This window comes from Sturnira hondurensis, unplaced genomic scaffold (genome assembly GCF_014824575.4).
Source record: "Sturnira hondurensis isolate 20B ecotype Veracruz unplaced genomic scaffold, ASM1482457v3 Scaffold0021143, whole genome shotgun sequence".
NCBI lineage: Eukaryota > Metazoa > Chordata > Mammalia > Chiroptera > Phyllostomidae > Sturnira > Sturnira hondurensis.
Genome location: NW_028093774.1, coordinates 20,418 through 45,720, shown reverse-complemented (window position 1 = coordinate 45,720; position 25,303 = coordinate 20,418). Strand labels below are relative to the sequence as shown.

Sequence of the window (25,303 nt, the reverse complement as noted above, 5' to 3'; positions counted from 1 at the left end):
GGAATAGGGAAGGACTGTGAGTGACTGGTGGTGGCTGAATGTGCCGGTCAATGGGTGAATTGTGGCTGATTGGGTGGAAGGAAGCTAGTGGGCGGGTGGAGGGTAAATCTGGATAAATGAACAGCAGGCAGCTGGCAGACTGGCAGCTGACAACCACGCTTGCGGTGGACAGACCGGTGCACGGTAGATGGACAGAGAGTCGTTGAATGCTGAGGGGAAGCTGCCAGACAGGGGCAGTGGGTGGACAGATGCTGGATGGTGGTCGGTGAGTGAACGTGGGGCTGGTGGGTGTCTTCAGAGTGTCTCAATGCCAGCTTGGCAAATGGAGGGTGAGGGCGGTCATGGATGGGGGCCTACGGTTCGGACAGTGGACGGCGATTGGATTTGGAGAGTGGTGTGGTGGCTGGTGGCTGGTGGCTAGGGACGATGTTGGGTGCTGCCTGGTAGACAGCGCTGGTTGGAGAAGTGGATGCTGAACGATGGATCGGGGTGTTGGCTGGGAGGCGGGTGTCAAAGGCTGCCCAGCAGGACCGCAGGAAACCTCGCGTGCCAGAGGTTCTGTGCCTTGGCCTTGGTCGGTCTGAGCACCCAGCTGAAGGGGCCTGTCCCAGACTGCTTCAATCCTTCTTGGGAATGGAGTTGGGGATGAAGGGCTGGACGGAGTTAGACGGCCCTCCCCCACAGGGGTGCACCTTGGCTTTCCCGCTTCCTTGTCCACCGCTCCTTGTCCTCCTCACTCTTTCCGTTTTTAGGGTGTTCTCTTTCTATGTATCTGGCCCCACCCAATTCTGTCTCTTGAATTCCGGAACCTCGAACGTGAGGCTCTGGGTCTCAAGGAAAGGTGGTCAGGTTGGGGGGAGTGGGAGGGTCTTGTCAAAGAGAGGCTGAAGCTGGTGTCCTACCTGGGAGCGGAGCCCAGGCCGGAGGATGGCAGCACAGAGGGGCGTGAGTGTGAACGCGGGGCCGGGCTAGCGAGCGCGTGTGGGCGGGGAGCGCGGGGAGCGAGCGCGGAGCGAGGGAGGGCGAGCCAGGCCAGCAGCGCCCAGCCCAGCGTGGCGGCCCAGCGGGAGCACCCGGCGCACGCGGTGACTGTGAGTGAGGCGCAGGGCACAGGGCGCCCCCTCCCCACCCAAGCCCCAGCCCACGGCCCGGGTGCGCCCGGCTGTTCAGACGTGGCGTGAGTGGGAGGGAAGGAAGGAGGGCAATCGAGGGGGGTTTGAGCCGGAGCCCCTGGGAAAGGGGCGGGCGCGGGGATCACGGCGAGCCCTCAGCTGCTGTGCGCCAGGCTTTGGGCAGGAGCGGCGCCCATAACCTGGGAGCCACCCGAGGTGTGGCCGATGGGAGCCTTCGGCGGGCTGGTGACCCTGCTGTCTCTGGAGTCTGGCACGGGGCGGGGAGGCAGCCCTTAGGCGCTCGCTCTCCGCTTGCCGCCCCCTGGCTCCGCCCAAGGCGACAGCTCTACCACCTGTGTCTGTCATCGCTCTCCTGGTCTTTACCTTTCTGGGTCTGCTGCTTCTCTCCGTCTTCCTCCAGCGGGGTCCTCTCGGCTTTGTCTGTGGCCCGCGGTGCGCTGCCTCTTCTGTCTCTCACATCTGTCCTGTCTCTGTCCCAGCTGCCCTGGGCTCCTGCAGAGGTCCTGATCCCAGCAAGGGCTCACTGAAGGGACAGAGCTGGGAGCAGTGGGTCAGGGATGCCCTGGGGTGGGGTGCAGGCACGGTGGGCGTGGCCTGGCTGCTCTCGGCTCCAGATGCCCCGCCCGCCCTGTGTCCCCTCCTCCCCTGGGTCTCAGTGGGGACTGAGCTGACCCGAGTTGAGTGTTGAGTGAAAGAAACCTCACTTTCCAGAATGGCACCTCCCCCCTTTGCTGGGTGCCCACAGGACGTGCCCATAAACAGCGGGACGTCACAGGCATTTCACCCTCCTGGTCACCGAGAGCCCATCACCGCTGGCCCTCTGCCCAGTTCGCCCCCCACCCCCAGCACTCCTGCCCTTGCCTGGGGTCCAGCTCCCCTCACAGCAGTGCCAAAGGGAGGCGTCTGCCTGCCAGAGCCCACCCCCACTGCTGCCTCAGGTGGGGCACCTGAGGCTGGGGTGCCCCTTTCCAGAGCCCCTGCTGGGCACCCTCGCCCGAGGCTCGGCGGGAGTGGGCCTGCGAGCAGGGCCCAGGCGGGCAGGCTTCCCTTCAGCTGCAGGGTGAGGGCCCAGCTCTGGGTATGGGGGGGTGTCTGCTTTGGGGAGGTGGGGAGCTGGGCACCTTTGCCTCTGGCTGCCAACTCCCAGCCTCAGAAACCCATTTGGGTGCCTCCTGTCTCCACATCACCCCCCCCACCCCACCCCACCTCTGTTGCCCAACTCAGAACATCTCTCCTCCCCACTGGCCTGGCTGCCTCTAGCACATCCCCCAGGCCTCAGATGAGCTGACCTTCCTCCAGGAAGCCCTGGTGGCTCCTAAGGCTGGGTCAGCCTCACCCCCTCCTGGCCCTGCCCTCCGCCCCTTGTGCGGCAGGCTGGTGCCCATCCAGTGCCCCTCCGGTGGCAGGCTGGGACCGGGATTAACAGTGACAGAGGTCCATCTGGGCCGTGGGCGTGGGGCCCAGGCTTGTGTGGGGAGGCAGCTGGAGCAGTGGAGGGCGTCCGGGAGGAGGGTGGGATCCAGTTCCCGGCCCACCGCGACCTCTGTCTGCACATCTGTCTGCACACTGTCCCCCTGCAGCCCCACGACAGCAGCAGCATGAGTGGTCCCCGGCCCACCGTGCCAGAGCCAAGCCCAGCTGAAGAGGCCGAAGGCCAAGCAGGACAGGTATGTAGTTGGGGCCCCGGGGTGCCGGCCTCCAGTCCAGGCCCATGTCTTGGGGTGTGCCTCAGTTTACCCATCTGCATGGGGACGCACTTGCTCTTCTGTAGGGGTCTGATGGAAAGGGCGACCAAAGGCTAGCTGCCCTGGCTTACTCAGCACCCCTTCCAGACCACGGGGACCCCAGAGCTTGACCCGCAGGGCAATTTTCTGTCTGCTGGGTGGAGCAATGCCGGAGTCCCCTGCCCTTGGCTCTGGCTTTTTTCTTTTTTCTTTTTTTTTTTGGACGAGGATGTTGATGCAGCTAAAAGTGAGCTTACTACCCAAGGAGCATGGCCTTAGCATTCTGAGTCCTCACTGTGAGCATCGTGGGAGGTGCAGGGCACAGTGGTACCAAGGCTGATCTGCAGCCTGGGGTTGTGGGCGCAGCCTCCTGGCAGGGCAGGAGGAGAAGGGGGACCCCAGGCCTTGGAACTCTGAGCTATGCTGGCTGGGGTCTCCCTCTGGGCAGAGTGACGCCCCTGGCTGGGGGCCAGCAGGGCTTCCCTGAGGAGGCAGGAAGGAGAATGGCAGATGGGAAGTGTTTCTGGAGCCAGGGGACGTAGCCCCTGGACCCGACCGCCCCAGGGCAACACAGGACGCTCCGGTTGCTGCGGTCCTTGCGGCATGGCTGGGGTCCCTGCTCTGCTCTTCCTCTGATTCCACAGACCGCCCAGTCCAGCCACACCTGTTCTCACACCTCAAGGTCCCCTGGGGCACTAGGTTAAAATGCTGATTCCTGGTCCCCCACCCAGAGTCCCAGTGGGAGCCCAGGAATGTGCATTTGAGCGTGTGTTCAGGCGGTTCTGCTGTGGCTCTAGGACAGCTGAGCGAAGCCCTGCCCAGTGTGTGCCTGCGAAGTCCCCAAGGCCCTCGTGCCCTCGGGGGAGGGCAGACACGCACCCACCAGCTGCACTGCTGGGTAAAAAGGCGGGGGTGGGAGCTCCTGGAGGGGACCTGCCTGAGCGGGTGGGTGGAGGTGGGGCCTGCAGGCCAGTCTGGGCAGCTCGAGGCAGGGGGCTGGGGGTGGGGAGGGGGGAGGGCCGGCTGGGTTGCAGCACTGGCTTCTGGAGCCCCCACCTGGGAAGGCCTTGGATGGGAGGCGGAGGTGCTGAGGGCATGGGAGGGCTGGGGAGGCACCCCCGCACTCCTGTGGGCACTGAAGGGGAACCCAGAGTGCGCTGCTCAGGTAGCCATGGCAACAGCCTCCCAGGTCCTCTGAGCAGGGAAGAGGCCAAGGGCCTGGCGGGGAAGACCCCAGGTAGAGGCTGTGCAGGAAATGGAAGGCAGCTGGGAGCTGCACAGAATCCCTGGGCTCACTCGCTGTGTGGCCTTGACCTTCACAGCCTCAGGCTCCTGTCTGGGAAACGAGCCCATGTGGGTGCTCTGGTGCCTCTGGGACGGCTGTGACCCCAAGTGCCAAGGGCCTGGCACCAGGGGTGGGGTGGAGGAGGGACACAGTCCGTGAGGACGTGAGGGCCCCAGGACAGCTGTGGGAGGGAGCCGGGAGCCCAGGGACCTCCTCTGCCCTGACCCCTGCCCACCCTGCCTGCAGGCTGCGCTGGGTGCCTGGGAGAAGGGCCCTCGGCTGAGCCAGCGGCCGCCATCCATCGTGGTGGAGCCCAGCGAGGCGGGCACTGTGGAGAGCGGAGAGCTGCGCTGGCCCCCGGAGGGCGCCCAGCAGGGTTCCCCCAAGATCCAGGGTGCTGCTGGTGAGTGAGGACAGCCTGGGGCCTCCTTCCTGCCCACCCCTGCACCTAGGGCCCTCCACCCCCCACCTGCTTACCCCACCTCAGTGCACCAGCCTGCTAGGCCCCTGCTTAAGTGCCTAGGCACTGCCTGGCCTGCCGACACCCCTCTCTCACCTGCACCTGAGGCCCCTTCATACGCCGCTGGGTCCAAGGTGCAAAGGTGGACGCAGTGGGTATCTGCTGGATGAGAGGCCAATATCTCACCCCTCACCCTCCTGTCCATCTGCTCCCTCCCCCGGGCTCCAGCGCTGTCCAGTAGGGACTGGAAGGGGTGAGGGTAGGGGCACTGAGCAGGACTAGCCCAGGTGCCCAGGACGGGGCAGACGTGCTGGCCCACAGCAGGCTCCCATCCTGCCCTCAGGCACCCCGGTGGGAGGCTCCGGGGCTGCTGAGGCTGAAATGCTTCCTGGAGGAGGCTGTGTACCACTGGGAGCCAGAGCCAGACACAGGTCACACAATGGGCAGAGCCGAGGGGGCCTCTGCAGGTCACACGAGGGGGAGTCTGTTCCCTGGTGAGGAAACGAATTTGGCCTCCTCTGGGGTTGCTTAGCACCCTGCCCGCCCTCTCCCCCTCCTCAGATACCACCCTCCCCCGCCCCCCCCTCAGCAGCCCCGACTGGTCAGCCATCCCCTGAAGTCTGGGCCCAGAAGCGGCCTGTCCACACCACAACCCCCTAATCGTCCTGAAGCCCCGCGCCTGCTGTCAGGTTCCTCTCACAACAGTAGGACAGCCCCTTGGGTGGGTGGGACTTGTGTCCTGGGGTGTCCCCGGTCTGCCCTGGCCTCCTCCAGTCGCCAGCCCTTGTTCTGGCATCAGGGCAGAGGCCGCCTTGCTCCCAGAGCCTGGCCTGGTCCTTCCTCCCCCGGACCCGGAGGTGCGCACACCCCCTTTGCTGTGGGGAAACCGTGGCTGCCCCATCCCACATGCTGCCCTGCAAACCTGTCAGGAGCACAGCCTCGCCGACACGGGGCTTTGGTATTCCTACAGCCCCCTCCATGAGTCTGCCAGGAGCACCAGGGGACGCCACTCCAGGCGACACTGGCAGCCAGCGGGCCAGCTCTGAGAACCAGGCCCTCACGGCCCAGTAACAGGACAAGGCTCTGCTGTCCCTGCCAACCCTGCCATTGCCATCTGGCAGCGGAGAGGGCCTGCACCCCAGGTGGCCGGGCTGCTGTGCAGAGAACAGAGCTTCCGGCCTCACCAAGTCAGGCCGGGCCCACAGCCCTGACCTCTCCTGTCCTCGGTCAGGACCCCCATCAGAATCCACCTCCTCCTTGTTCCGTGGTTTGAAGTGGAAATAAAGGCTTTTCCTAGTGGTGGGCACACTTGATGGGCAATTGAGGGGCTGAGGACAATTGTGTTCCTGCCAGTGGCCTTCCAGGCAGGGGGTGTGGCGCGGAGCCCAGGCTGACCAGGCCAGGTGCTGAGCGACAGGCCACATGGGAGCTCTGTGTGCGGATGGAGCTCAGGGTGGCCAGTGGGGCTCTCCAGGGACCTGCCTGGGGTCCCTTGGTCACTTCTGCCTCAGCCGCCGGGGGCAGGACCAGAGTCCTCCAGGTCCCTTCCCCACTCCTCCTTGGGGCCTGCAGCCCTGGCTGGGCCCTGAGGGCAGGAGTCTTTGCTGTCACCCCTTCACTCCAGGTACATGGGACGTAGGGATGGTGGGGGGGGGCGGCTATGTCAGGCTGGATCTAATCAAATCATGCAGAAGTCCCATTTTACAGTGGAGGTAACTGAGGGGTGGAGGGCGGTGCCCGAGGCTATAACAGGATTCCCGAGGTTGGGAGGCCCCCAAGCGAGACCCACAGCCCACCTGGGAGATAAGGTGATACTTCTTCCTGCACCAGGTGAGGGTCCTGTCTCTCTCTCCTTGGCGTCCAGCGGCTCTGTCTCTCAGCTCTGTCCCACTGCATGAGGACACGGAATCCCAGCTGGCTGGCTGGGCTGGCATGGGGGACAGAAGCCTGGTCACTGCCTGGGCCCACACCCCTGGTGCGCCACCCTCTCTCCCATCTTCCCAGTCTGGCTCCCTGTCCTTAGCGAGCCTGACCGTGAGGCCTGAGGGAGCTCAGGGCCTGGCAGGGGGCAGCGCCACATAAGTGTCAGCAGGACCAGGCCGGGCGGAGCAGGGCCCCGGGAGCACTCACAGGGAGGAGAGACGCCCCCTTCGGAGCCCTCCTTCAGGCCTTTCGAGCCTCCAGGGCGAGTCAGGCCTCTTCCCCAACCTACCTTCCCTCTGAAACCAGCCCCTCACCCAAACGCAACAGAGGTGGGGGGCTGAAGTGCCAGAGCCTGCCTGGGTCCCCGCAGACCCCCTGGGTCCCTGCACGGCCCCAGCCTGCAGGGTGGGACAGGTGCTCAGCTGTCCTTCAGTCCTTCCTGCCTGGTCCCCAAAGGGGTGGGGAAGTGGGCAGCCACTGCACAGGAAGTGTCGCCAGGACTTGCTGGCACTTGGAGTGCAGAGCAAGGGGCCTGAGTGAGGGGGTGCTTTCCAGTTCCTGGTGAGGACCATCAGGCGGGCCTCGGTGCAGTGTACAGAGGCTGCATCCTCGCCCTCCCGGGCAGTGCCACGCCCATTTAAACCCGACCTTCCCTAGGGCTGGCAGCTGACAAGGAGCTGGGCTCAGAGTCCCAGGTGCACCTGAGACCTGAGAGCGGCAGCACCCATGGTGACGCTCTGGGCACCACGTAATAACCCAGCAGGTCTTTGGTAAAGGTGACCTATAATCAGGGGTGCGGGGTGAGCTGGGGGGTGGGCATCAGACCCAGGGAGGCAGCCCAGTGGGGGCGGGCAGAGCACCCCAGCCCTGCCATCGGCTCCCCAGGTCAGCTCAGGAACCTGCAGTCACCGGACCCCAGCCCTTACACCCAGCAGGGCCCCAGTCCAACCAGAGCTCGAGTGGACTGCCTTGGTTGGGAGGGGTGCCAGGAACAGACGCCCCACCCATGGTTAAGCCCCACCTCCCCCCATCACCCCTCGATGGGATTCCGAAATGGGTCGCCTGGTCTTTGGAGAGACCCAGGCTCAGACAGAGGCCCAGGCCCACAGCCAGATAGGGACAGAGGACGGCCGGGGTCTCCGGCTCTCAGATGCATGTCTGGCCCGAGCCGGCAGCACTGCAGGTGGAACCGTCGCCTGTGGCTTCTGCATTGGCAGGAGGCAGCCTGGCTTCCCAGGAGCTCTGAGGACAGGTAGGCATCTGGGGGAGGGTCCCTGTCCCGCCCTGGGAGCCAGGTCCCCCTGCGAGGGGAACCCATTTATGCCAACAGTGGCATCATCCGTCTCATGCAGGAGTGGGCTCCTCTCAGACGGTCGGGGCCTTTTCCAGAGGGGCTTTACTCAGGATGCTGGGGAATAACATGGAAGTAGAGACATGACAGCCTCCTGCTGGGAAGTGGGAGCAGGTCTGGGCAGATGTGAGGTACAACCGGCACTTGGGGGGAAGTCCAGGACAACCCCAGGCCCTGGGCACCACCAGCTTTTCAGGGACCTGTCTCTTGAGTGGAGGGAACCCACCATGGGAGGCCCGGGGACCTGCCCTGTGAGCTGGGAAACAGGAGGGTGAGCTGGAGGGGTCCCCGGGGTCCCCAGGGCCCGTCCCCATGGGACAACCCTGGCCTCAGAGGCAGAAAACTGGGCTGCAGGCCTTGTCTCTGTCCAGCCAGCCAGGTGGCCATGAGCAGGACCCTGTGTCGCTCTGAGTTGGTGCACCAGTGCCAAACGGTGGGGACCAACTACTCCACAGGGCCCCCAGCTGGACTGAGTTGCCCCAGCACCCCGACAGGCCACCCCATGGGCATCAGCCCTCTGTCCCTGAATTATGCTTGCCCCTCCCATCTATCAGTCTCTGATGGTGAGAGGTCAAGGGGTGGGAGGACAACAGGCAGGCCAGCTGCGTCGGGGGGAAGCCCACCCAACTGGCTAGGTGTCCCATGGGCTTGAGCTGGGACCCTAGTTCACAGCGGGGAGCCCAGGACTCATGGAGCTAACGGCTCAAGTGGTGTGCCAGAGGCCTTCCTGGAAGAGGGAGGGCTTCCTGGAGGAGGAGCTGGTGTCTCTGGGCCCAGCTGGGCCCATCTGCTGATGGCAGCAAGGGGCTGCAGCATCTCAGCTGATGCTGAAGTCCTAACCCCCAGTGACTCCGAGCGTGACTGTGTTTGGAGACGGGGGCCTCTCGGCCCAAGTCGAAATGAGGCCTGGAGGGTGGGTCCTGGTCCAGTCTGCCTGGGGTCCCTGCAGGGAGAAGAGACAAGGACAGACACACACAGCAGGACATCGAGTGAGGACACAGGGAGAAGCCAGCTGCCTCCTATCCGAGGAGAGAGGCCTCAGGAGAAGCCGGCCCTGGGCCTGCCTTGGTCTCCGACCTCCAGCCCGTGGGGCGGTGAGAGACAAATGCCTGCGGTCTCGGTGGCCCGGCCTTTGGGTCTGTGCCCCGGAGCCTTCCAACAAGCTCGCCCCTGTTCGCCCTGCATCCTGCCAGGGCACCTCTCCTGCCCTGTCCCCCCTGCTCCCCCCCGCATGGCTCCAGCCCAGGTGGGACAGGCCTGGGTCTGTCTTCCTCGGATTTTCCCTAAGTTTTTTTCTGGGACGCTGGCAGTGGAATCCCCCCACAACCTCGCAGGGCTTGCCTCTTCTGGGAAATCTCAGTGACCCCACAAAATTCTCTGACTTGATCCTCGGGGGAGGAGGGGCTGTGCTCCCAGCTCAGGCCCCCCACCTTTGCTCACACGCTGACCCCCCGCCCAGAGAGCCACCCCTCCTCAGCCCAGAGGGCAGACCTGTCATCCCATCAAGGCCCCCCTTTCTTTCAGCAGCTCTTTCCTTTGCTGTCACGGAGTCTCCACCCCTCACCCCGCCAATCAAGGTCCCATCCCTGCCCTCCTGGCCCCCAATGCCAGGCAGGGACTCTCAGGATGAGCTTGGCAGACAGGCCTGGAGCTGGCACCTCTGTCCTGTGGGGAGGGGTCCTTCCGGGCTTGGCAGTTGTAGGCTGGGTGGCCCCCGGGCTGGCCTGAGTCTGACTACCGGAGGGGCTGGCAGTCACCACCGTCCCAAGCAGCGGCCACCGCCTGCTGCATGCCTCTGTTCGTGCTCCCCAAACCTCAGCCTGGGCCCTGGGCAGCCGGGACTCAAAGGTTGGACAGATTGCCTCTGGAATGGAAGGGGGTGGGAACGTTTCTGAAAGTGAAAGTATGGGGTCCGTCAGAGGGTGGGGCTGGGGGTGGGGCCGGTGGGCCAAGGCAGGCACTGGCCGCAGCTGGGAAGTCCCAGCTGTTGGTCACTGGCTCTGGCTGCCCCAGAGGCCTCACTGCCTGGGCCAGCTCTGAGGGCCCGGCTTGGTGGCCTGTCCTGGTGCCCCTGTTCTGCCGAGGTGTAGCGCCTACCTACTTAGCAGGTACGTTCCGTGCAGATGGAGCAGGAGGGCCCTGGGCGCGCTGTGGCCAGTGGGCGGGGACTCAAGGGACTGTGGACGATTCCAGTTCTAATAGTGGCCTTCCGGGCCACGGGCCTCAGCTCAGAGTCCAGGCCAGAGTGCCAGCTAATCGCAGTGGACACACACAAATGCAGGAAGCAGACAGACAGGCAGACAGGGTGTGAAGACACGCGTGCAGGCACAGACAGCCACCCAGACTCACGGAGAGAAACACCCACAGACCTTCTGAGGCACAGACATTCTGGGTCAGAGGCACACACAAGGAGACACACTTAGACCCACACACGTGTGCAGAGTCCGTACACACAAAAGGAAGGACACACCCACAGGCTCACACTCCTACTAGATTAGATTGCTTTTCTGCTTTCCTGGGACACTCCCCACCCTGAGGGGGCGGTAACCTGGTCAAAGGGCAAATGCCTGTCACTTCCTCAGTCCCGGGAGAAGGAATGCCCAGGGCCAGAGCAGACTCAGCAAGGGAGGTGCTGACCATACTGGGGGGGGCGGGGGGGGGCTTGGCTGATCAGGGAAGGCTTCTTGGGGGAGGAGCCACTTGTTCTGAGCCTTGAAGGAGCTGGTGGGGGTGAGGTCACTGTCGGCAGAAGGAACAGCCTGTGCAAAGGTGTGAGGCAGAGGTGCTGTGAGTGGGAGAAGCAGCCAGAGGGACCTTGAACACCCAGAGCGCAAGGAGGGGCCTGTGCAGGGCCATGGCAGCCCGATCGTTCCACCTGTTGTTGCCGAAGAGGCAGAGTCTTTTTTTAATCCTCACCTGAGGATATCTTTATCGATTTTTTAAAACAGGTTTTATTTATTGCCCTGGCTGGTGTGGCCCAGTGGATTGAGTGCTGGACTGCAAACTGAAAGGTGACAGGTTTGATTCCCAGTCAGGGCCTATGCCTGGGTTGCAGGCCAGGTCCCCAGTGTGGGGTGGACGGGAAGCAGCTATGAGAGAGGGAGAGAAACATCGATGTTTGGTTGTCTTGCTGCCTCTCGCACGCCCCCTACTGGGGGTCAGCCCACAGCACAACACCCAAGCGTGTGCCCTGACTGGAAATTGAACCTGTGATTCTTTGATTTGCCGTCTGGCATTCAATCCACTGATTTTTAAAATTTCTTATGTATTTACTTAGAGAAATAGAAAGGAGGAGGGGAGAGAGGGAAAGAAACAGAGATGTTTGAGAGATACATCAATTGGTTGCCTCTCACACGCCCCCAACTGGTGACCTAGCCCAGGCATGAGCCCTAACCGGGAATCAAACCAGCAGCCTTTCAGTTCTCAGGCCAGTGCTCAGTCCATTATGCTACACCAGCCAGGGGAAGGAGGAGCCTTTCAAGTGCCTTTTTCTAATAGGCTTATTTTCTTTTTAAAAAAAGTTTATTTATTTATTTTCAGAGAGACAAGAAGGGAGGGAGAAAGAGAGGGAGAGAAACATTGGTTGCCTCTTGCTCATTCCCAGCTGGGGACCTGGCCTGCAACCCAGGCATGTGCCCTGACTGGGAATCAAACCTGCCACCTTTCAGTTTTCAGGTTGGTGCTCAATCCACTGGGCCACACCAGCCCGGTCAGAAAAAGCTACTTGCCTAAGAATGATGATTTTACCAAGTCCTTCCCAATCTTTATACCTCTTATTTATTTTTCTTGCCTTATTGTGTTAACAAGTGTGGAATAGTGTGGTAAGAACATGCCTGTCTTCTTCCTTATTTTTAGGAAGGGTTTCAAGGAAGACATGTTTTAGCAAGACGCTGCCCCCCCCCCCCCCCGCCGCCACCTGCTTGCTCTGAGGAGACAGGATCCAAGGGTGGTGTTTCTGCCCCTTCCACTGGCTCTGCAGCTGGGCTGACCTAACCTGGGGAATGTGGGGCCCAGGACTCAGGCTGGTCCTGGTTCCCTGGGCCTTGAAGCTCAGCTGACTCTGAGCCCCAGATGCAGAGCCAGGGCCTCTGGACACTGAGGTCAATGGGGACAGAGAGCCAGAGGGGGACTCCTCGGCGTGGGGAGGCAAGTGTAGGGCAGAAGCCAAGGTGAAGTCGGCAGAGAGCCCAGCCCTTGGGCCCCAGCGTGGACCCCAGCCAGGCCAGTCTGGGTAGCAGCGCCCCTGAAACTCGTGGCTCACTCCTCCTCCAGGCTGGCTCTGGGGTGACGAGGAGGTGGCAGGCAGTCAGAGGCTCCCGGGCCAGTGAGGAGGGCCCCATCACCACTGGGACCGTCCCCAGTGTCCTGAGCAGACAGGGGGTACAGCACAGCCACAAAACTCCATAGACTGAGGTGAGGGCACCAGCACCCCTGGGTCCTGAAACCCTGAGCAGAAGCCGGGATGCAGGCCATGCTGTGGGGCTGAGCCGGCGCCCAGGCAGCTGGGTGGGTGCAGGCGAAGGAGGCCTAGCGGGGAGGCTGGAGACAGCTGGGTCCCCGACAGTGGGCTTTAAGCGCTGAGCGGTGGGTCCAGTCAATGCCCGAGGGCTGTGGGAGCCACAGTGGAGCTTCGACGGGGGTGCAGGGCCTGGCTGGCTTATACTTTGGGAAGGTCAGGAATGGCTCCGGCAGCTGCAGGAGCAGGTCCCAGGGCCCCAAGTGACCTGCACTACAGCTCCGGTTTGGGACGAGGGTGACCGAGCAGGCTAGGTGGGCCCCGAGCAACCTCCCAGGACACCCAGTCACCAGCTGCCTCTCTTCCCCCCGGAATCTGCCTTCAGGCTTCCCAGGAGACTTTCAAGCCTGGCCCATTCCTGGCATCTGGGAGCTGCCCCCACCGTGGGCCCCTCTGCCTGGCAAAAAGGCTCCTTGGACAGCAACCCCGACTGGCTGGTTCTGGGGAGCAGGGAGTCCGGCCTCTTCCCCGAGGGTCCAGACAGATCTGGGCTGGCCGAGGCTCCCCACCCTGAGCCGTGTGGCTGAAGGTGAGCCCCCACCGCTCTCAGAGGCTGCTCCCTCATCCGGGCAGTGTTGCAGACTGAACCCTTTGGCTCTGCTGTCTCAGGGCTGCCTTGAGTGCCAGGCGTTTGCTCAGTGTGGGCTTTTTGCAGCTGCAACAGGAGCCATCTTGGCCTTTGCCCACAGGCCCCTAGTGACGGCTTGGAGCCCAGGCTGGCAGAGCACACCCCCCAGCACACTTCTCTGTGTCCCCACTCCTGCCCCTGCCAGGGCCCAGGGGCACCGGGGGTTGGGGAGGGCAGAGGACACCCGGCTCCGGTTGCAGTGCTCCTGGTCTTGTGTGCAGGGTCAGGGTCAGGCAGGTGCTGGTGCCTGGGAAGGACGATGACCTGTGGCTGGGGTGGGGCTGATAAGGCTCCCATCAATCACCTGGTCCCACTCCTCCCTCCTTCCAGCTGCCCGGAGGCCTGAGAGAGAGGAAGGTAGGCCTCTGTGCCCCCTTGCGTGTCTATCCCCTGGACAGACATTTCACTGGAGGGATGGGTGGGTGAGGCCTGAGCAGCCTGGCCTTTGTCCCCGGGTGAGGGGGACCTGGGAACAAGGTGGGCCTCAGCCTCTTGGTCAGTGACTTCAGCAGGTCCTGCCCTTCCTTTGGCCCTGGTTTCTCCAAGGCTGGAGTGAAACCTTGCACCTGGCCTTGCTGGGACCTTCTGCCCAGTGGGCAGGGAAGGTTCTCTCCTCTCTCCCACCCTGAGCATGACCCGAAGCCAGAGAGTCAAGCACAGCCCTACTGGGCTGAGAGGAAAAGTGGGCAGAGCCTCGGGGGGCCTTGGGGGGCAGGGCCAGCCTTTGATATGCACCCCCACACCCTAGGGACCCCCTCCTCGCCCCCTATGACATGGAAGCTAGAGAGCACAGTAGGGGAGAATGGGGGAGATGTCAGGGGTGAGAAGCTGTGATGGGCACCCGCAGCCCTGGTCAAATATAGACCAGGGCTCCTCCCACCATGCCCCCCCAACCCCGAGGGCTGCAAGCCCCTGATAAGCTGGCCTCCGCCAATGCCCTCCAGCATGACTCCGCCCTCCTCTAGTTCTGGGGTGCCCTCCCAGCATGCTCTGTGGCCAGTGCTCGGGACAGGGTGGCTGCCCACAGGAGTCTCTGAGCACCCCTTTGAGCAGAAGCAGTTTGGCCTGATAGGCTGATGGGGGTGAGCTGAGGGCTCTGGGGGGTTAGGGGATGGTAAACACTCTGGGTGGGGGTGGGCGTTTTAGGACTGAGGACCTAAGGTCCAGGAAGTCTTGGACGTGGTTGCTGGGCCCAGCCCAGGAAACTGGGCTGTGGGTTGGGCTGGGCCACAGAACTGCAGGCCCTGTCCCCCCTCCAACTCTGATGGAGAGCCTGACCTGGCAGAACCTGTGCAGGTGGGCCCCGGGGGAGACTCTTGGCAGGAGGTGTCAGGGAGGGCTTCCTGGAGGAAGTAGCTGTCAACATGTTGGCACTGGCTGCGGCCTGGCACACAGAAGCGCTGGCCATGACAGCTGCCTGGACAGCTTGGGGCTTACCTCCTGACCGAGCTGCTGGAAGCCCCCAGGCCCATGGGGCTCTCACGGGTTTCTGTCCTGCTGCCCAGGGCTGGGTGCCTCCCAGGCCTTCTCTTCATCCCCAGCTCTCCTGCTGCTAAGATGCCCACACCTCAGATGCTGACCTCCAGGCCAGAACTGCAGGGCTCCAAGGAGCCTGTGGAAGGCACACGGCGGGCAAGCAGTGGGAAGGCATCCAGCACCCATCGTGAGGACGCAAGGCCAGGCCTGGGCACCTTCCGGCGGGCTTTCTCCCGGGTGGGCCAGCGGGCCTCAGGCCGGGCCTCCGAGGAGGACCCTGGCCTTCTCCGACGCAGCTCCCGCTTCCTGTTCCGGTCCTTACGGCGGCCCCTGGACGGTAGTCCAGCTGCTGACCACTGCCAGGGCGCCGCTGTGACAGGGGCAAGCCACTGCCCAGAAGTGCCCTCTGGGGTTGTTGATGGTGTCAGCCAGCAGCTGTCCCCCAAGAAGGGACCCAAAGGACTGGAACCTGAAGCAGGTGAGGGCGTCACAAACAAACAACACTAACCATGGGGGAAACTGAGGCCAGAGGGTGGAACAGCACAGCCCAGGCTTCCCAACAGGCTCTCCTCCCAGATCCCCAGCCCCACCCCCACCGCACAGTTGCATTTTAAATTCTCCCCACATTTCAAAAGGGGAGTGCCCATTGGGCACACAGATAAGCAAGGCTCAGAGACAATAGGTGACTGGCTTCAAGTCTCCCAGCTGGGAGGTGGAGAAACGGGATTTGAACACAGATTCACAGAGCTCCAGAGCTCTGGCCTCTTCCCAGCCTTCCTGGGCCCTGGACAAACTGGAGTGACTGACAAGGCCCTGGCCCTCTGGGGTTCCAGGGTCACAGAGTGTGCACTGGAGCCGTGGTTGCCTGGGGGGAGGTCAGGGATCTGCCCAGGCAAGAACACAGGACCTGGGCCCTGAAGGGGGTACACAGGGGCAGGTAGGGGGTCCCGAGGGGTGGGGGCTGGCCCAGAGTGGGGAGTGGCACAAAGCGCCTGCACTGGACACTGGGGCAGGAGCCTGGGCATTGCATGACCCGCCCAGCCTGAGTGCTGACCCCATGGACTTGCTTGTGGTGAGGGCTGCACTTGAGGCCTCCGGGTCCAGCTCAGCAGGGCTGGGGCGGGGGTGAGAGCAAGGGTGAGAGCAAGGGTGAAGGTGGGGGGTGGGGAGGCAGAGGCTGATAAACTTTGCCATTTTCAGCCGGGCTTGGGCCTAAGGTTCTGCCTCTTCAGGGGTGATTCCCAGGGGCAGTTCCCAGCAGGTGGGGCTGTGGCTCCTGGAGCGGACCTTCAGCTGATTTCCGGGGCCAGGCAGTCCAGCCCCGAATGGGTCAGACGCAGGCCTGCGGGCCTCTTGGGGCACTCCCCCTCACTGTCCCTCTCCCGGCCTGTCCTCAAACAAAGGCCAGTCTGTGGCGGACCTCATCACTGAACGGCAGCTGCTGGCGGCCTTCAAACAGCTGCAGCACCTGGAGACGCAGCTAGTGGAGGAGAAAGCTTCGCACACCTTCGAGCAGGACCCCACGGGCTTCGCTCGGCGCGCCATGGACGTGTGCCTGCACTACGACGGACTGGGCGCCGAGATCGGCACCATCGTGCGCGAGACACTTGGCCCCGGCGGCGTGGACCCCACCGCGCTGGCCGAGCTGGCCCACGTGGTGCGCGCCGAAGAGCAGGTCCACCCTGGGTCCCCTGCCGACGGAGACTTCCTGCGCACGCCGCGCCACTGGCGCCAGCAGTGGGAGAACGCCGTGCGGCGGAGCGCGCAGGAGCGCGTGCGGCAGGTGGGCGTCCGAGAGGCCTCGGAGGTGGCGGAGGGCGCATCGGACCTGGCCAGACTTCTGGCGGAGCTCGGAAGCTTGGTTCGCCGCGACCTGCAGAAGGTGCAACTGGAGGTGCAGCCCGTTTATATGGCCGCCGGTTTCCCAGCGTGGGAGACCTACCGGCGCGCCTACCACGACGCGGTGGCCCAGCGCCTCCAAGAGCTTGCTCAGGAGGCCCGCGGCTGCGAGCGGCTCTACACCCTGCTCGACTGGGCCGCCAATGTCTACGGCAGGTGAGGCCCCAGCCAGGGAGCCACGGAGGGCAGGGAGGGGTTGGCACTAGCTGGCCCAGTCCTTCAGGAGCCCACTCTGAGCCCTCTTTTCTCCTTTTCCTCCATGGCAGAGGGCTGTGATCAGGCGTGGGAACTCCCAGGGGCCTCTGACATTCAAGGGGCCACCCATGCCTGGGTTCCAGAAACCAGAAAGCATTGGTGGGGAGGTCCCTACCTAGGCAGGGAACCGGTGAGAGGGCTGGTGCATTTGTCACCTTTACGGGGCACCCCTCTGGGCGAGATGCCGCCGCGGGCTCAGAGTGGCTTGGATTTTACCCCCACTCTCCCCTTTGGATGGCCACCAGGGAGCAGGGCACAGGCCAGTCCACCTGTGGCTCTGGGCCGTGTGATGGGGTGGACCGGCCTGACCACCTCTCCACCCAGTGCTGCCCCACCCCACAGGCAGGAGGAGGGTGCCTACAGCCCCGGGCAGCGAGTGTGCTGTGTGTCCTCAGGCAGGTGCTCACCCCTCTCTGGGCTTCCCTGGTGTGGGCTGGATAGTGGCAGGTTCCTGAGCGGTGTGGCACCGGGCACACTTAGAGCTGAGTTTGGGGTGTACCCTGACCCCGAGGGCAGAGATCACGTCAGAGGCAGCCTGCCAGAGGTCCATCTGGATGGCCGTTCTTATACGTTCTAATGGTCAGGGCCAGGAAATCCAGCAGCGAGAAGCATGGGGGTGCGGTGAGGTTGGCACAGAATCTTGCAGGGCGGGATGTGGGGTAGATTGTGTGACCAGAGACCCCAGGGACCCTTCAGTCCTGGTGGTGATGGTGTCAGGCTTTGAGCCAGCGGGAGGGGGAGGACAGCTGCCTCATGGGCTTTCTCTCTGCCTTCCAGTCCTGATTTCCTGGGTGCCCCGGACTTGACTCTCTCCACTGAGCCTCTGCCCCCGCTCCTGGCACCGGACCTGTGGGCCCAACTGGAGAGCGACTACACCAGCTTCCTGGAGGTTAGGCTGGGCGGGGTCAGGCTGGGGGGGGCGGGGCCCAGGGCCGCTGAAGAGCCCTAGAGCGGGCTTGTGCCCCGGCTGGGTGGCCCTTATCTCCGAGGACACGCCGATGGGCTCAGGAAGCAGGGAACACCCGGGTCTCCTCCCCAGGGAGGGGGTCTCATAGAGCCCTCTTCCCCACCCCGGCCCAGACCAAGATCTCCGGCTGCTTCGATGGCATCCTGCAGCTGGAGCAGAGCCTCTGGGCCACCGCGGAGGCCCCCGAAGTGCTGCAGGGCCGTTTCCACACCCAGCTGTCCACCGATGTCCACATGGTGCGGCCCGGGAGCGGGGCTGAGGAGGGAACGTAGGTTTGGCCTCAGGTGGTGTTTGGTCCCCCTCGAAGTGGGGACATCCAAAGCTATAAAATCCAGTTCTCACCTCCCCTCCCCCTTAGACAGGAGCTTGAAGACCCACGCAGGGCAGGACGGGGTGAGGGACTGGGGTCACAGGCCAGGCAGCGAGCGCCAGGGCACAGCTCCCAGCTTGGCAAGTGACGGGAGGTCTGGGCAGTTGGGAGGGTTCACTCCCACGTTGAGGCCTCTGGAAGCAGGATCCGAGACCTTGCGACAGAGCAGGGCAGGCTGGAGGCGTCGCTGGGCCACTCGGTGGGGGACTGAGCCTTGGAGCCCAGGGTTCAGACTCGGGCTCAGCGCGTGGCATCACTCGCAGCTGGTGGCAGAGCACGCGAAGGCGGCGGGAGCCATCTCCGCGGAGCTGGAGGCCACCACCTTGCGGATCTGCGCGCGGGAGCTCGGCCTCTTCCTGTGCAGGTGCGGACGCGTCCTCGGCCAAGGTGGGGAGCGGAGGGGAGGGGAGTCCCGAGGGGAGGGAGGAGCCGCGGTTATAGCGTGGCCTGGAAGGCTCCTCAAGGACTCTATGTACCCTGCCCCCAGGTTTGAAAAGGCTTTTCTGGAGTCCGAGGCGGTGACGGAGCCGCACCTGGGCGCCAACATCAATGCCTGCGAGGAGCTCAGGTGGGTGTCTCCTGCTGCGTCCCACAGCGGTGCCCAGCACGGTCTGCAGGGGGCGCGCGAGCTCCGGAAATGTGGCGGCTGGCGCGCACGGTGCGAAACGAATTTGGACCGGGAGTCTGCTGCTGGCGGGGCAGGGTGGGGTGGGGAGGAATTCCAGGAGGCCTCCAGGAATGCCCCCTCGCCTGCCACCCTCTCCGTTGTGGGGTCCTCCCTCTGCTCCGCAGAGCCGAGCCCCTGCAAGGGATGCGGGGAGTTTCAAGGCTGTGCAGAGGCCGAGAAGTCCCAGCCGCCTCTCAGTCCGTCCCTGTCAACGCGGGGTTTTTCTTTGCTCCGCTCACCCCGGAGAGCGTTCTTTCTTTTTAGGACACTCCCTTTTCAGGGATGTGGGGCTCTGCTGGGGTAGAGACTGGGCCCTCCTGCCCCCAGCAGGCAGAGACCCTCCCTGTGGGCTGGCAGTGCCTGCTCCCCTTCTGTGCCTTCAAACCCGGGCCAAGCCTCAGCGCCCCCACTGCGGATGCCCCAATTGCTTCGGGACAGCCAGCAGCTGTGGGCGTGGATTCCAAGCCATCCTGGGTTCATGCCCCAGCCATGCACTTGCCCGCTGCTGCCTTAGGGATGAGTTAGTTCGCCCGTCCGCGCCTCACTTCCTCATCTGCTGGTTCTCTGGCGATCAGAGAACCTGCTCGATGCAACTCAGAGCACCCAGTTCATGCTGGCACCTCCTGAGCCTCTGTGGTGTGCCCAGCACTGTGCTGGTGCTCTGTCCATCTGATGCATTTCACCCCACATGCAGTGTCCCCATGTACAGATGGGAAAGCAGGGAGGGGCTCAGGAAAGAAATGCCACTTGTCCACAGTCACACCGCCAGTTCGTGCTGGGCCAGAAACCTGAACCAGGCCTGTCCGAATCCAAAGCACAAACGTGATGAGGACACTCTCTTGTCCCCAGCCTGTGCCAGGCCCGTCTGGTCAGCCCCAGAGAACACTCTCCACCCCTTGGTGGGCAGGCAGCCTCTGACCCGGCCCCCGATGGAATGTTAGCCTCCCCTTCAATGTCCCTGTACTGGGGTCTGGGCATAGCCTAGGCCTCTAATTCCTCAACAGTGAAATGAGGACAAGTCCCTTCAGGGGAGCAGTCATGAGGCTCAGAGAGGGCCCCCCCGGGCCAGGCTTAGTTGTGCGGCCATATCCAGGAGGGGTGGAGGTGTGGCCTGGGCTGCTGTGGGGGCAAGCTGCTGTGCAGTGGGGCACCACCCTCATCCTACTGACCTGCCCCTCCTTGATCAGCTCCTGGGGCTTCGGTGCTGTCCCCTCACTTGACTCTGCTCCCTGGGCTGCGATATACACTGTGTGGCCCTGGGACCTTCACATTCTAGTCTAAGTGAGTGGGGTCGATATGGCCCCCTGGCCTGCATGACTAGCTGCCTTGTCCCCAGCCTGCTCCCCCTTAGCCACTTTGTCTCCTGTCCTGGGCCCTTCCCAGGACCAGTCTGCTGGCCAGGTACCCAGGAGCCTTTTCGGAGCTGGAGAAGCCCCTGGCAGCTGCCACCTGCATCTTCCAGAAGCGGCTACTCCAGGGTTTGCAGCGAGACATGCAAGTGAGCCAACACAGACCCCTCTCTTCCTACTTCCCACGCCCAGGAGTGCCCCCTGTGCCCTGCAGTCTGGAGGCCCAATTCACTGCATTTATTTACTCCAGGGACAGTTTCAGGGGGTTTGAGGTGGGCAGGGTGCTCGGGCAAGTCCACAGCTAGGTAGGGGTGGTGAGTCTCTCCTTCTTGGAGACAGTAGGTCCAAGGAACCAGGCACCTCACTGACCCAGCAAGGCCCAGCTAGAGGCTCAAACTAAAACCTGGCCCTGGAGCTCAGGGCTCCTGGAAGGGCCTAGTGACATAATTCGTGGTAGGAGACATGTCACCGAGCTACTGCATAGAGAAGGGGGTTAGATAGTCCCCCAGCGTTCCTTCCTGTTGACAGATTGTCCCTAGACCTAAAATACCCCTGTCAGGAGCCCTGCACTGGGCGATCAGGTGGGGCACGGTTGGAAGACTCTCACCCCTCATCCTCGTCCCCAGCCACTCTTCAGGGTCCTGTGCACCAAGGCCTGGCTGACACAGGACATGCTGCAGCCCCTCATGGACATGGTAGTGACCTTTGCCCACCACCTGGAGCATGTGACCCCACTTCGTGCACAGGTATCTGGACGGGAGGGGGCGCTGGTGGGTTCATGGCCAAAGCCGTGCCCTTGGCCCTGACCCTGACCCTGACCCCAATCCCCCAACTGCCCAGGAGACTCTGCAGGAAGCGCACCGTTATGTGGTCCGAGAGTACATGGCACAGGCGCTGAGGCCACGTGAGCGGTTTCGGGGCGTCGAGCGCAGGATTGGCTCCCAGAAGATGGGCCTGGAAGCCCAGGCCATCAGCGACACCTTCCAGGGCTTGGTAGGAGCGCCTTCTGACTGCATTTGAGTGCTTGCTCAGCTGCTGGGAGCCCAGGGCTTTGGCTGAAGCAGAAGCGTCCTCCCCGAAATCCCGCAGCCCAGGAGGGGCAGGGCCCAGGCAGCGGTTTGCATACCTTTGCATACGTTTTGTGGGGTTAGTGGGGACAGAACGAGGGTCCACAGCAGCATCCGACGGGTGAGGCTCTGGCAGCCTTTCCTCCACCCTGACCTCCAGCCTTTGCAGCTGAGGCACCCCCTCCCTACACGAAAACCCCAACTCCAGCTCTGGTCCCCCACTTGCTGCTCCCTCCAGGCAGGACTTCCCAGCCCAGACCTCAGTTTGCCCAACTGAGCAGAGGCGGGAAGACACTGAGCTGTGCCATGGGTAGGGGTACTGTGGCGAGTGTAGGCGGGGGGCTGCAGGCAGGGCAGCAAGGGGTTCCCCCAGGGGAGGGGGTGGCCAGCCCCTCGGGCTTTGTGTTTCCCTGTATCCGCAGGGCTCAGAGGCCGCATGGCTGGACCAAGCGATCCCATGCGTGGCTGACATACTGGGCGAGACTCGAAAAGACGACATTCAGCGGCACCTGGAGGTGCTCATCCAGAACTACCCCGACGTCAGGTCTGCACCCCCACCTGCTAACCAGGAGTCCCAAGGGAGCACTGCGGAGCCCTGGTTGGGGCTTCGTGCCTTTGCAAGGGTCCTAGGGGTCTCAAGTGAACAGGTGAACAGTTGACAGAGACTGGGGGCAGGGATGGCCCTGGGAAAGGAGGTTCACTCCCCTGGTAACCTAGTCACGGTTTTGGTTCGGTCCCATGGTGCAATGGAGGACCCCTGGACTCCGAGCAGGGCCTGCCCCTCCACGGGTGTCTGATGGTGGAAACAGGTCCCTGCCAGGGAATTGGGGGGGACGTACAGCCCCCACCTCCCAGACAAAACCCTCCCTGGAAGCTCCAGCCAGGAGAAAAGAGACTTTGTTCCCAGGGTGTGTTCTGGTTGCGGGAGAGGTTGAGTCATCGAGCTTGTGGAAATCCCAGCCAGAAACTCTCCACGACCTTGGAGATTCCAGGATGGGGGAGGGCACAGAAAGCCCCTTCCCAGCCCTGCGGCTGGGCACTCGAGAGGGTTCCTTGCCCCGAGCTGATACAGCCTCTTCAACTCAGAGTGACGACACCCTCACAGCGCTCCCGGGCTCCCCTCCCGGCCCCTCCGGGCTCTCCTGCCCTCGGCGCCTGCCCCCCAGCCTCCTGGGGGTGGTGCTTCAAGCCCAATGGGAGCTCTTGCTGTGAAGGGGTGACTAGCGATGCCTCTGGGCACGGACCTCCCGCCTCCACGCTGCCTCCCCCCCCCCCCAACCCCCCCCCCCCCCCCCCCCCCCCCGCGCCGGCNGGCCGGCCCCCCCCCCCCCCCCCCCCCCCCCCCCCCCCCCCCCCCCCCCCCGTCGTCTGGCTGGGGCTCCTGGCCAGGTGCTCTCAGGCCCAGACGCCCCCTGGCGGGACCATCCTCTGCCCAGCCCCTCCTCCTCCCTCACTCCAAGGTCCGTTTCCTGGACCTCTGCAGGGGCTGCTTCCCCAGTTGGGCAGCCCCTTCTCTCCACCCCACTGGAACCCTCCCCGACCCAGCCAGTCCCTATGAGAGCAGGGCTCCTCCCCGTGGGGTGTCCCTGGAGGCGCTGGGTCTGCACTCAGGGCCCTGTGTCTCTGCAGGCGTGACCACGTGCTGGCCATTCTGGCCCTGCGCCGCCTGGGCCGTCACCGGAACCAGCGCCTCCTGCAGCGCACCCAGGACCTGCTGCGGGCCGCAGTGAAAGCCGGGGCCGCAGGGGCCTCTGGGGGCCATGTGCTCTTCGAGGAGATCGAGGTGCCCGCCTCTGTGGATATGCTCCTCGCCTGCATCTAGGGTTCTTGCACCTGAGGGGGCTGGCCTCGGGCGGGGGCTGCAGCAGGCGCAGGGCCTGCCACCATCCGCCAGGCACTGAGCCCCAAGCCGGGAGTCCGGGAGGCGCCCTCCATCCGCCCTGCCCCCAATCCGATGCTTCAGAGTCGTGGAATTCTCCTCAGCTGAGCGTGGTTTCGGGGCCAGAAGGAAGAGCAGTGACAGGCATTTCAGGCATCTGTGGGGGAGGGAGGGCGCAGGGGGCTGGGCAGAAGCGCCCCTGGCACTGCCCACCAGAGAAGGCCTCCCCTCCCAGCTGTCCAGCACCACCCCAGTCAGAAAGTGCAGAGCAGAGTATTTGAAAATAAGCATGAATGTCAATGGTGCCCCCTTAGGAGGGGCAGGGCCAAGCTGGCTGGGAGCAGGAGGCTGGGCTGGGAGGTTCTGCGGTGACCCAACTCGGTGATGGCCCTTTCCTGCCCGAGGTGACAGTGGGGAGGCCGAGGCAGGCCCACAGCTGAGAAGGCCCACACCTGTGGCCACAGAGCAAAGCAGGCTTGGACCCTGCAGTTCCGAGTCCACTGGCCTCATGTGTCAAGCGAGCCTCGCCTGGCAGGGATGGGCACTACTCTGTCCTGCCCTTGGCGGGCCCGGCGGGGCCCCTGAGAGACAAGAAAATGGCAAGGTTTGCTCTGCAGCATCAGGTATTTGGGTGAGATGTGAGAGGGACTTCCTGGTTGTAGGGACGCTGCTGTGCACGTGAAACCCACTGTAGGGCAGGGAGGCTGGCCCTACGGGTCTCGGCTCTGGAGGGGGGGCTGCAAGGAGCTCGCTCCAGCGTGCACCTGCAACCTCCCTCCCATCCTTCCCTCACAAAGAGCTGGCTTTGCAATTTGACCTGACCTTCAGATGAGGCGGCTGGGAAAGAAAGACCTTTGCTTTGGGAATCTGGGGCTCAGTAGGGAGCTGGGCGCTGAGAAGAGAGGTTACAAGGAGGAACTGAGGAAGCAGCGGGTGCCTCCCCGACATCCCTTTGCAGAGGCCCCCACTGTCTTTCTGGGCCTGGCCCTGACCAAGGGGAGCAGGCAACTGCAGGGGTCCAGGGGTCCAAGAGCCCAGCGAGGTAGAGTCTCCCATGCACAGGGCAAGTGTCCTGAAAGGCTGCCGGGCGGGCCAGGTGGGGGACATGTGTCTCCCAGCTCCCCCAGGCCCCCTCCCTGCGCCGTCAGGAGGCCTCTGTCTGATTCCCTCCGCCAGGGCTGGGGTGCAGAGCCAGGACTGAGTCAGTCCTGTTGGGGCCCCTGGAGTGGGGGTGGGAGCAGGTTCTGGGGCTGCCCCCTCCACCGGTGCACAGGGGCTAGGGGCCCGTGGCCGAGGAAGAGGGGGGGAGTCCAGACCGCCCTCAGTGGGGGACCTGGGGGGGTGGGTGGGGCAGGAATGAGGAGGAGGAGGAGAGGTTGGGTTCCCGGGCTCTAGGGTTGCAGTGGGGGCGGGGTGCGTGTGAGAGCCGCAGCTGGCAAGCGGTCCGGGGCCAGTGTGGGCACTGGGGCGTGCAGAGAGGCGAGGTTGGCCCTGCCTTACATCAGGGTCCCCCTGGGGCACACGCAGGTGGCCCGGGATCTTCAGCCACGGAGGCGAGTTGTCAGCGGGGCCCCTCTTTCGCTAGAGAAGGCGGGGGACTGTCCTGTCTCCCAGTCCCAGTGCCGTGCTGTGAGTGGCAGTCAGCGCCACCTCCCTGCCTGTGCAGCCTCTCCCTCTTCCTTCCTGGCCTGTAACCCAGGCTCCTCCCTTCCTGGCCCTGGCCCTCATGGGGCCCCTGGACTTGGGAACAGCCCTCTCAGCAGGATGCAGTCCTTGAAGGGCCCCTCACCACTGACCAGAAGGGGAGAGGGGGCTGCTTGGTTCCCAGGGCTGTTTGCCGCCCTCAATTTCACTTCCTTCCTTTGCCCCCACAGAGGCCCCCTGGGGACCCCAGCAGACCAGAGGGCCCCCGCCAGGGTCAGCATCTGTCCACCATCCCTGCTGAAGCCTGGGCGCAGGGACGGGGACCGGGCCTCTGCCTCCACGCTGCTCTTCCCCAGCCAGTCTGTGTGGAGCGCTGGGCAGGGGCCTGTGCTGGGCACTATGGCAAGCTGGGGCGGGGCTCCGGGTATGGGGTATGGAGTCCCATGAGTTGGCACCACAGGCCCCTTCCTGGATTAATGGGGGGAGTGCTGGGAGTCAGGAGCCCCAAGGGCGAATGCCACCAGGGCCACAGCCTGGCTCAGGGTCTGGACTCTCCGTCACGAAGGCCCCCCACTCTTTCCCGGGCAGCCGCCCACATACCCACACACCGGCTGGCACCTTGTGAAGGCTTAAATGTTCTCTTTTGTAACTTTGACGAGGCTGTGGGTAGTGATTCATTCACTTAGTTCAACATTACAAAGGTACAAAAA

The 25,303-nt window shown here is 63.8% G+C and overlaps 2 protein-coding genes across 3 annotated transcripts; both read left to right on the top strand.

Annotated features, from left to right (window-relative positions):
* Nucleotides 1-341: 341 nt before the first annotated feature.
* Nucleotides 342-5,915, top strand: LBHD2 (LBH domain containing 2). Its single transcript, XM_037031298.1, has 5 exons — nt 342-443; nt 753-1,091; nt 2,714-2,800; nt 4,389-4,545; nt 5,573-5,915. Exons 1-5 carry the CDS (start codon nt 342-344, stop codon nt 5,671-5,673), a joined length of 786 nt encoding a protein of 261 aa, XP_036887193.1. The 3' UTR covers nt 5,674-5,915.
* Nucleotides 5,916-9,850: 3,935 nt separating this feature from the next.
* EXOC3L4 (exocyst complex component 3 like 4) lies at nt 9,851-23,506 on the top strand. Of its 2 annotated transcripts, XM_037031496.1 has the most exons (14): nt 9,851-9,984; nt 12,718-12,921; nt 13,351-13,377; nt 14,562-14,974; nt 15,900-16,551; nt 17,428-17,539; nt 17,731-17,853; nt 18,251-18,351; nt 18,475-18,555; nt 20,038-20,152; nt 20,630-20,749; nt 20,844-20,996; nt 21,493-21,614; nt 22,700-23,506. In XM_037031496.1, the coding sequence occupies exons 4-14, from the start codon at nt 14,578-14,580 to the stop codon at nt 22,890-22,892; spliced, it is 2,169 nt and encodes a 722-aa protein (XP_036887391.1). In that variant the 5' UTR covers nt 9,851-9,984; nt 12,718-12,921; nt 13,351-13,377; nt 14,562-14,577; the 3' UTR covers nt 22,893-23,506. The 2 variants fall into 2 exon arrangements, with proteins under 2 accessions (XP_036887391.1, XP_036887392.1); XM_037031497.1 differs by lacking the exons at nt 9,851-9,984; nt 12,718-12,921; nt 13,351-13,377; nt 20,630-20,749 and having other exon boundaries at nt 14,496-14,974.
* The last annotated feature ends 1,797 nt before the right edge of the window (nt 23,507-25,303 follow it).

Coding starts and splice junctions, on each gene's coding strand:
- LBHD2 (XM_037031298.1), top strand. CDS start 342: ATGGATGGGGGCCTACGGTTCGGACAGTGGACGGCGATTGGATTTGGA. Junction 444..752: donor ACGATGTTGGGTGCTGCCTG/GTAGACAGCGCT, acceptor TTCCGTTTTTAG/GGTGTTCTCTTTCTATGTAT. Junction 4,546..5,572: donor CAAGATCCAGGGTGCTGCTG/GTGAGTGAGGAC, acceptor GTATTCCTACAG/CCCCCTCCATGAGTCTGCCA.
- EXOC3L4 (XM_037031496.1), top strand. CDS start 14,578: ATGCCCACACCTCAGATGCTGACCTCCAGGCCAGAACTGCAGGGCTCC. Junction 17,854..18,250: donor TGTCCACCGATGTCCACATG/GTGCGGCCCGGG, acceptor CATCACTCGCAG/CTGGTGGCAGAGCACGCGAA. Junction 20,750..20,843: donor TGACCCCACTTCGTGCACAG/GTATCTGGACGG, acceptor CCAACTGCCCAG/GAGACTCTGCAGGAAGCGCA.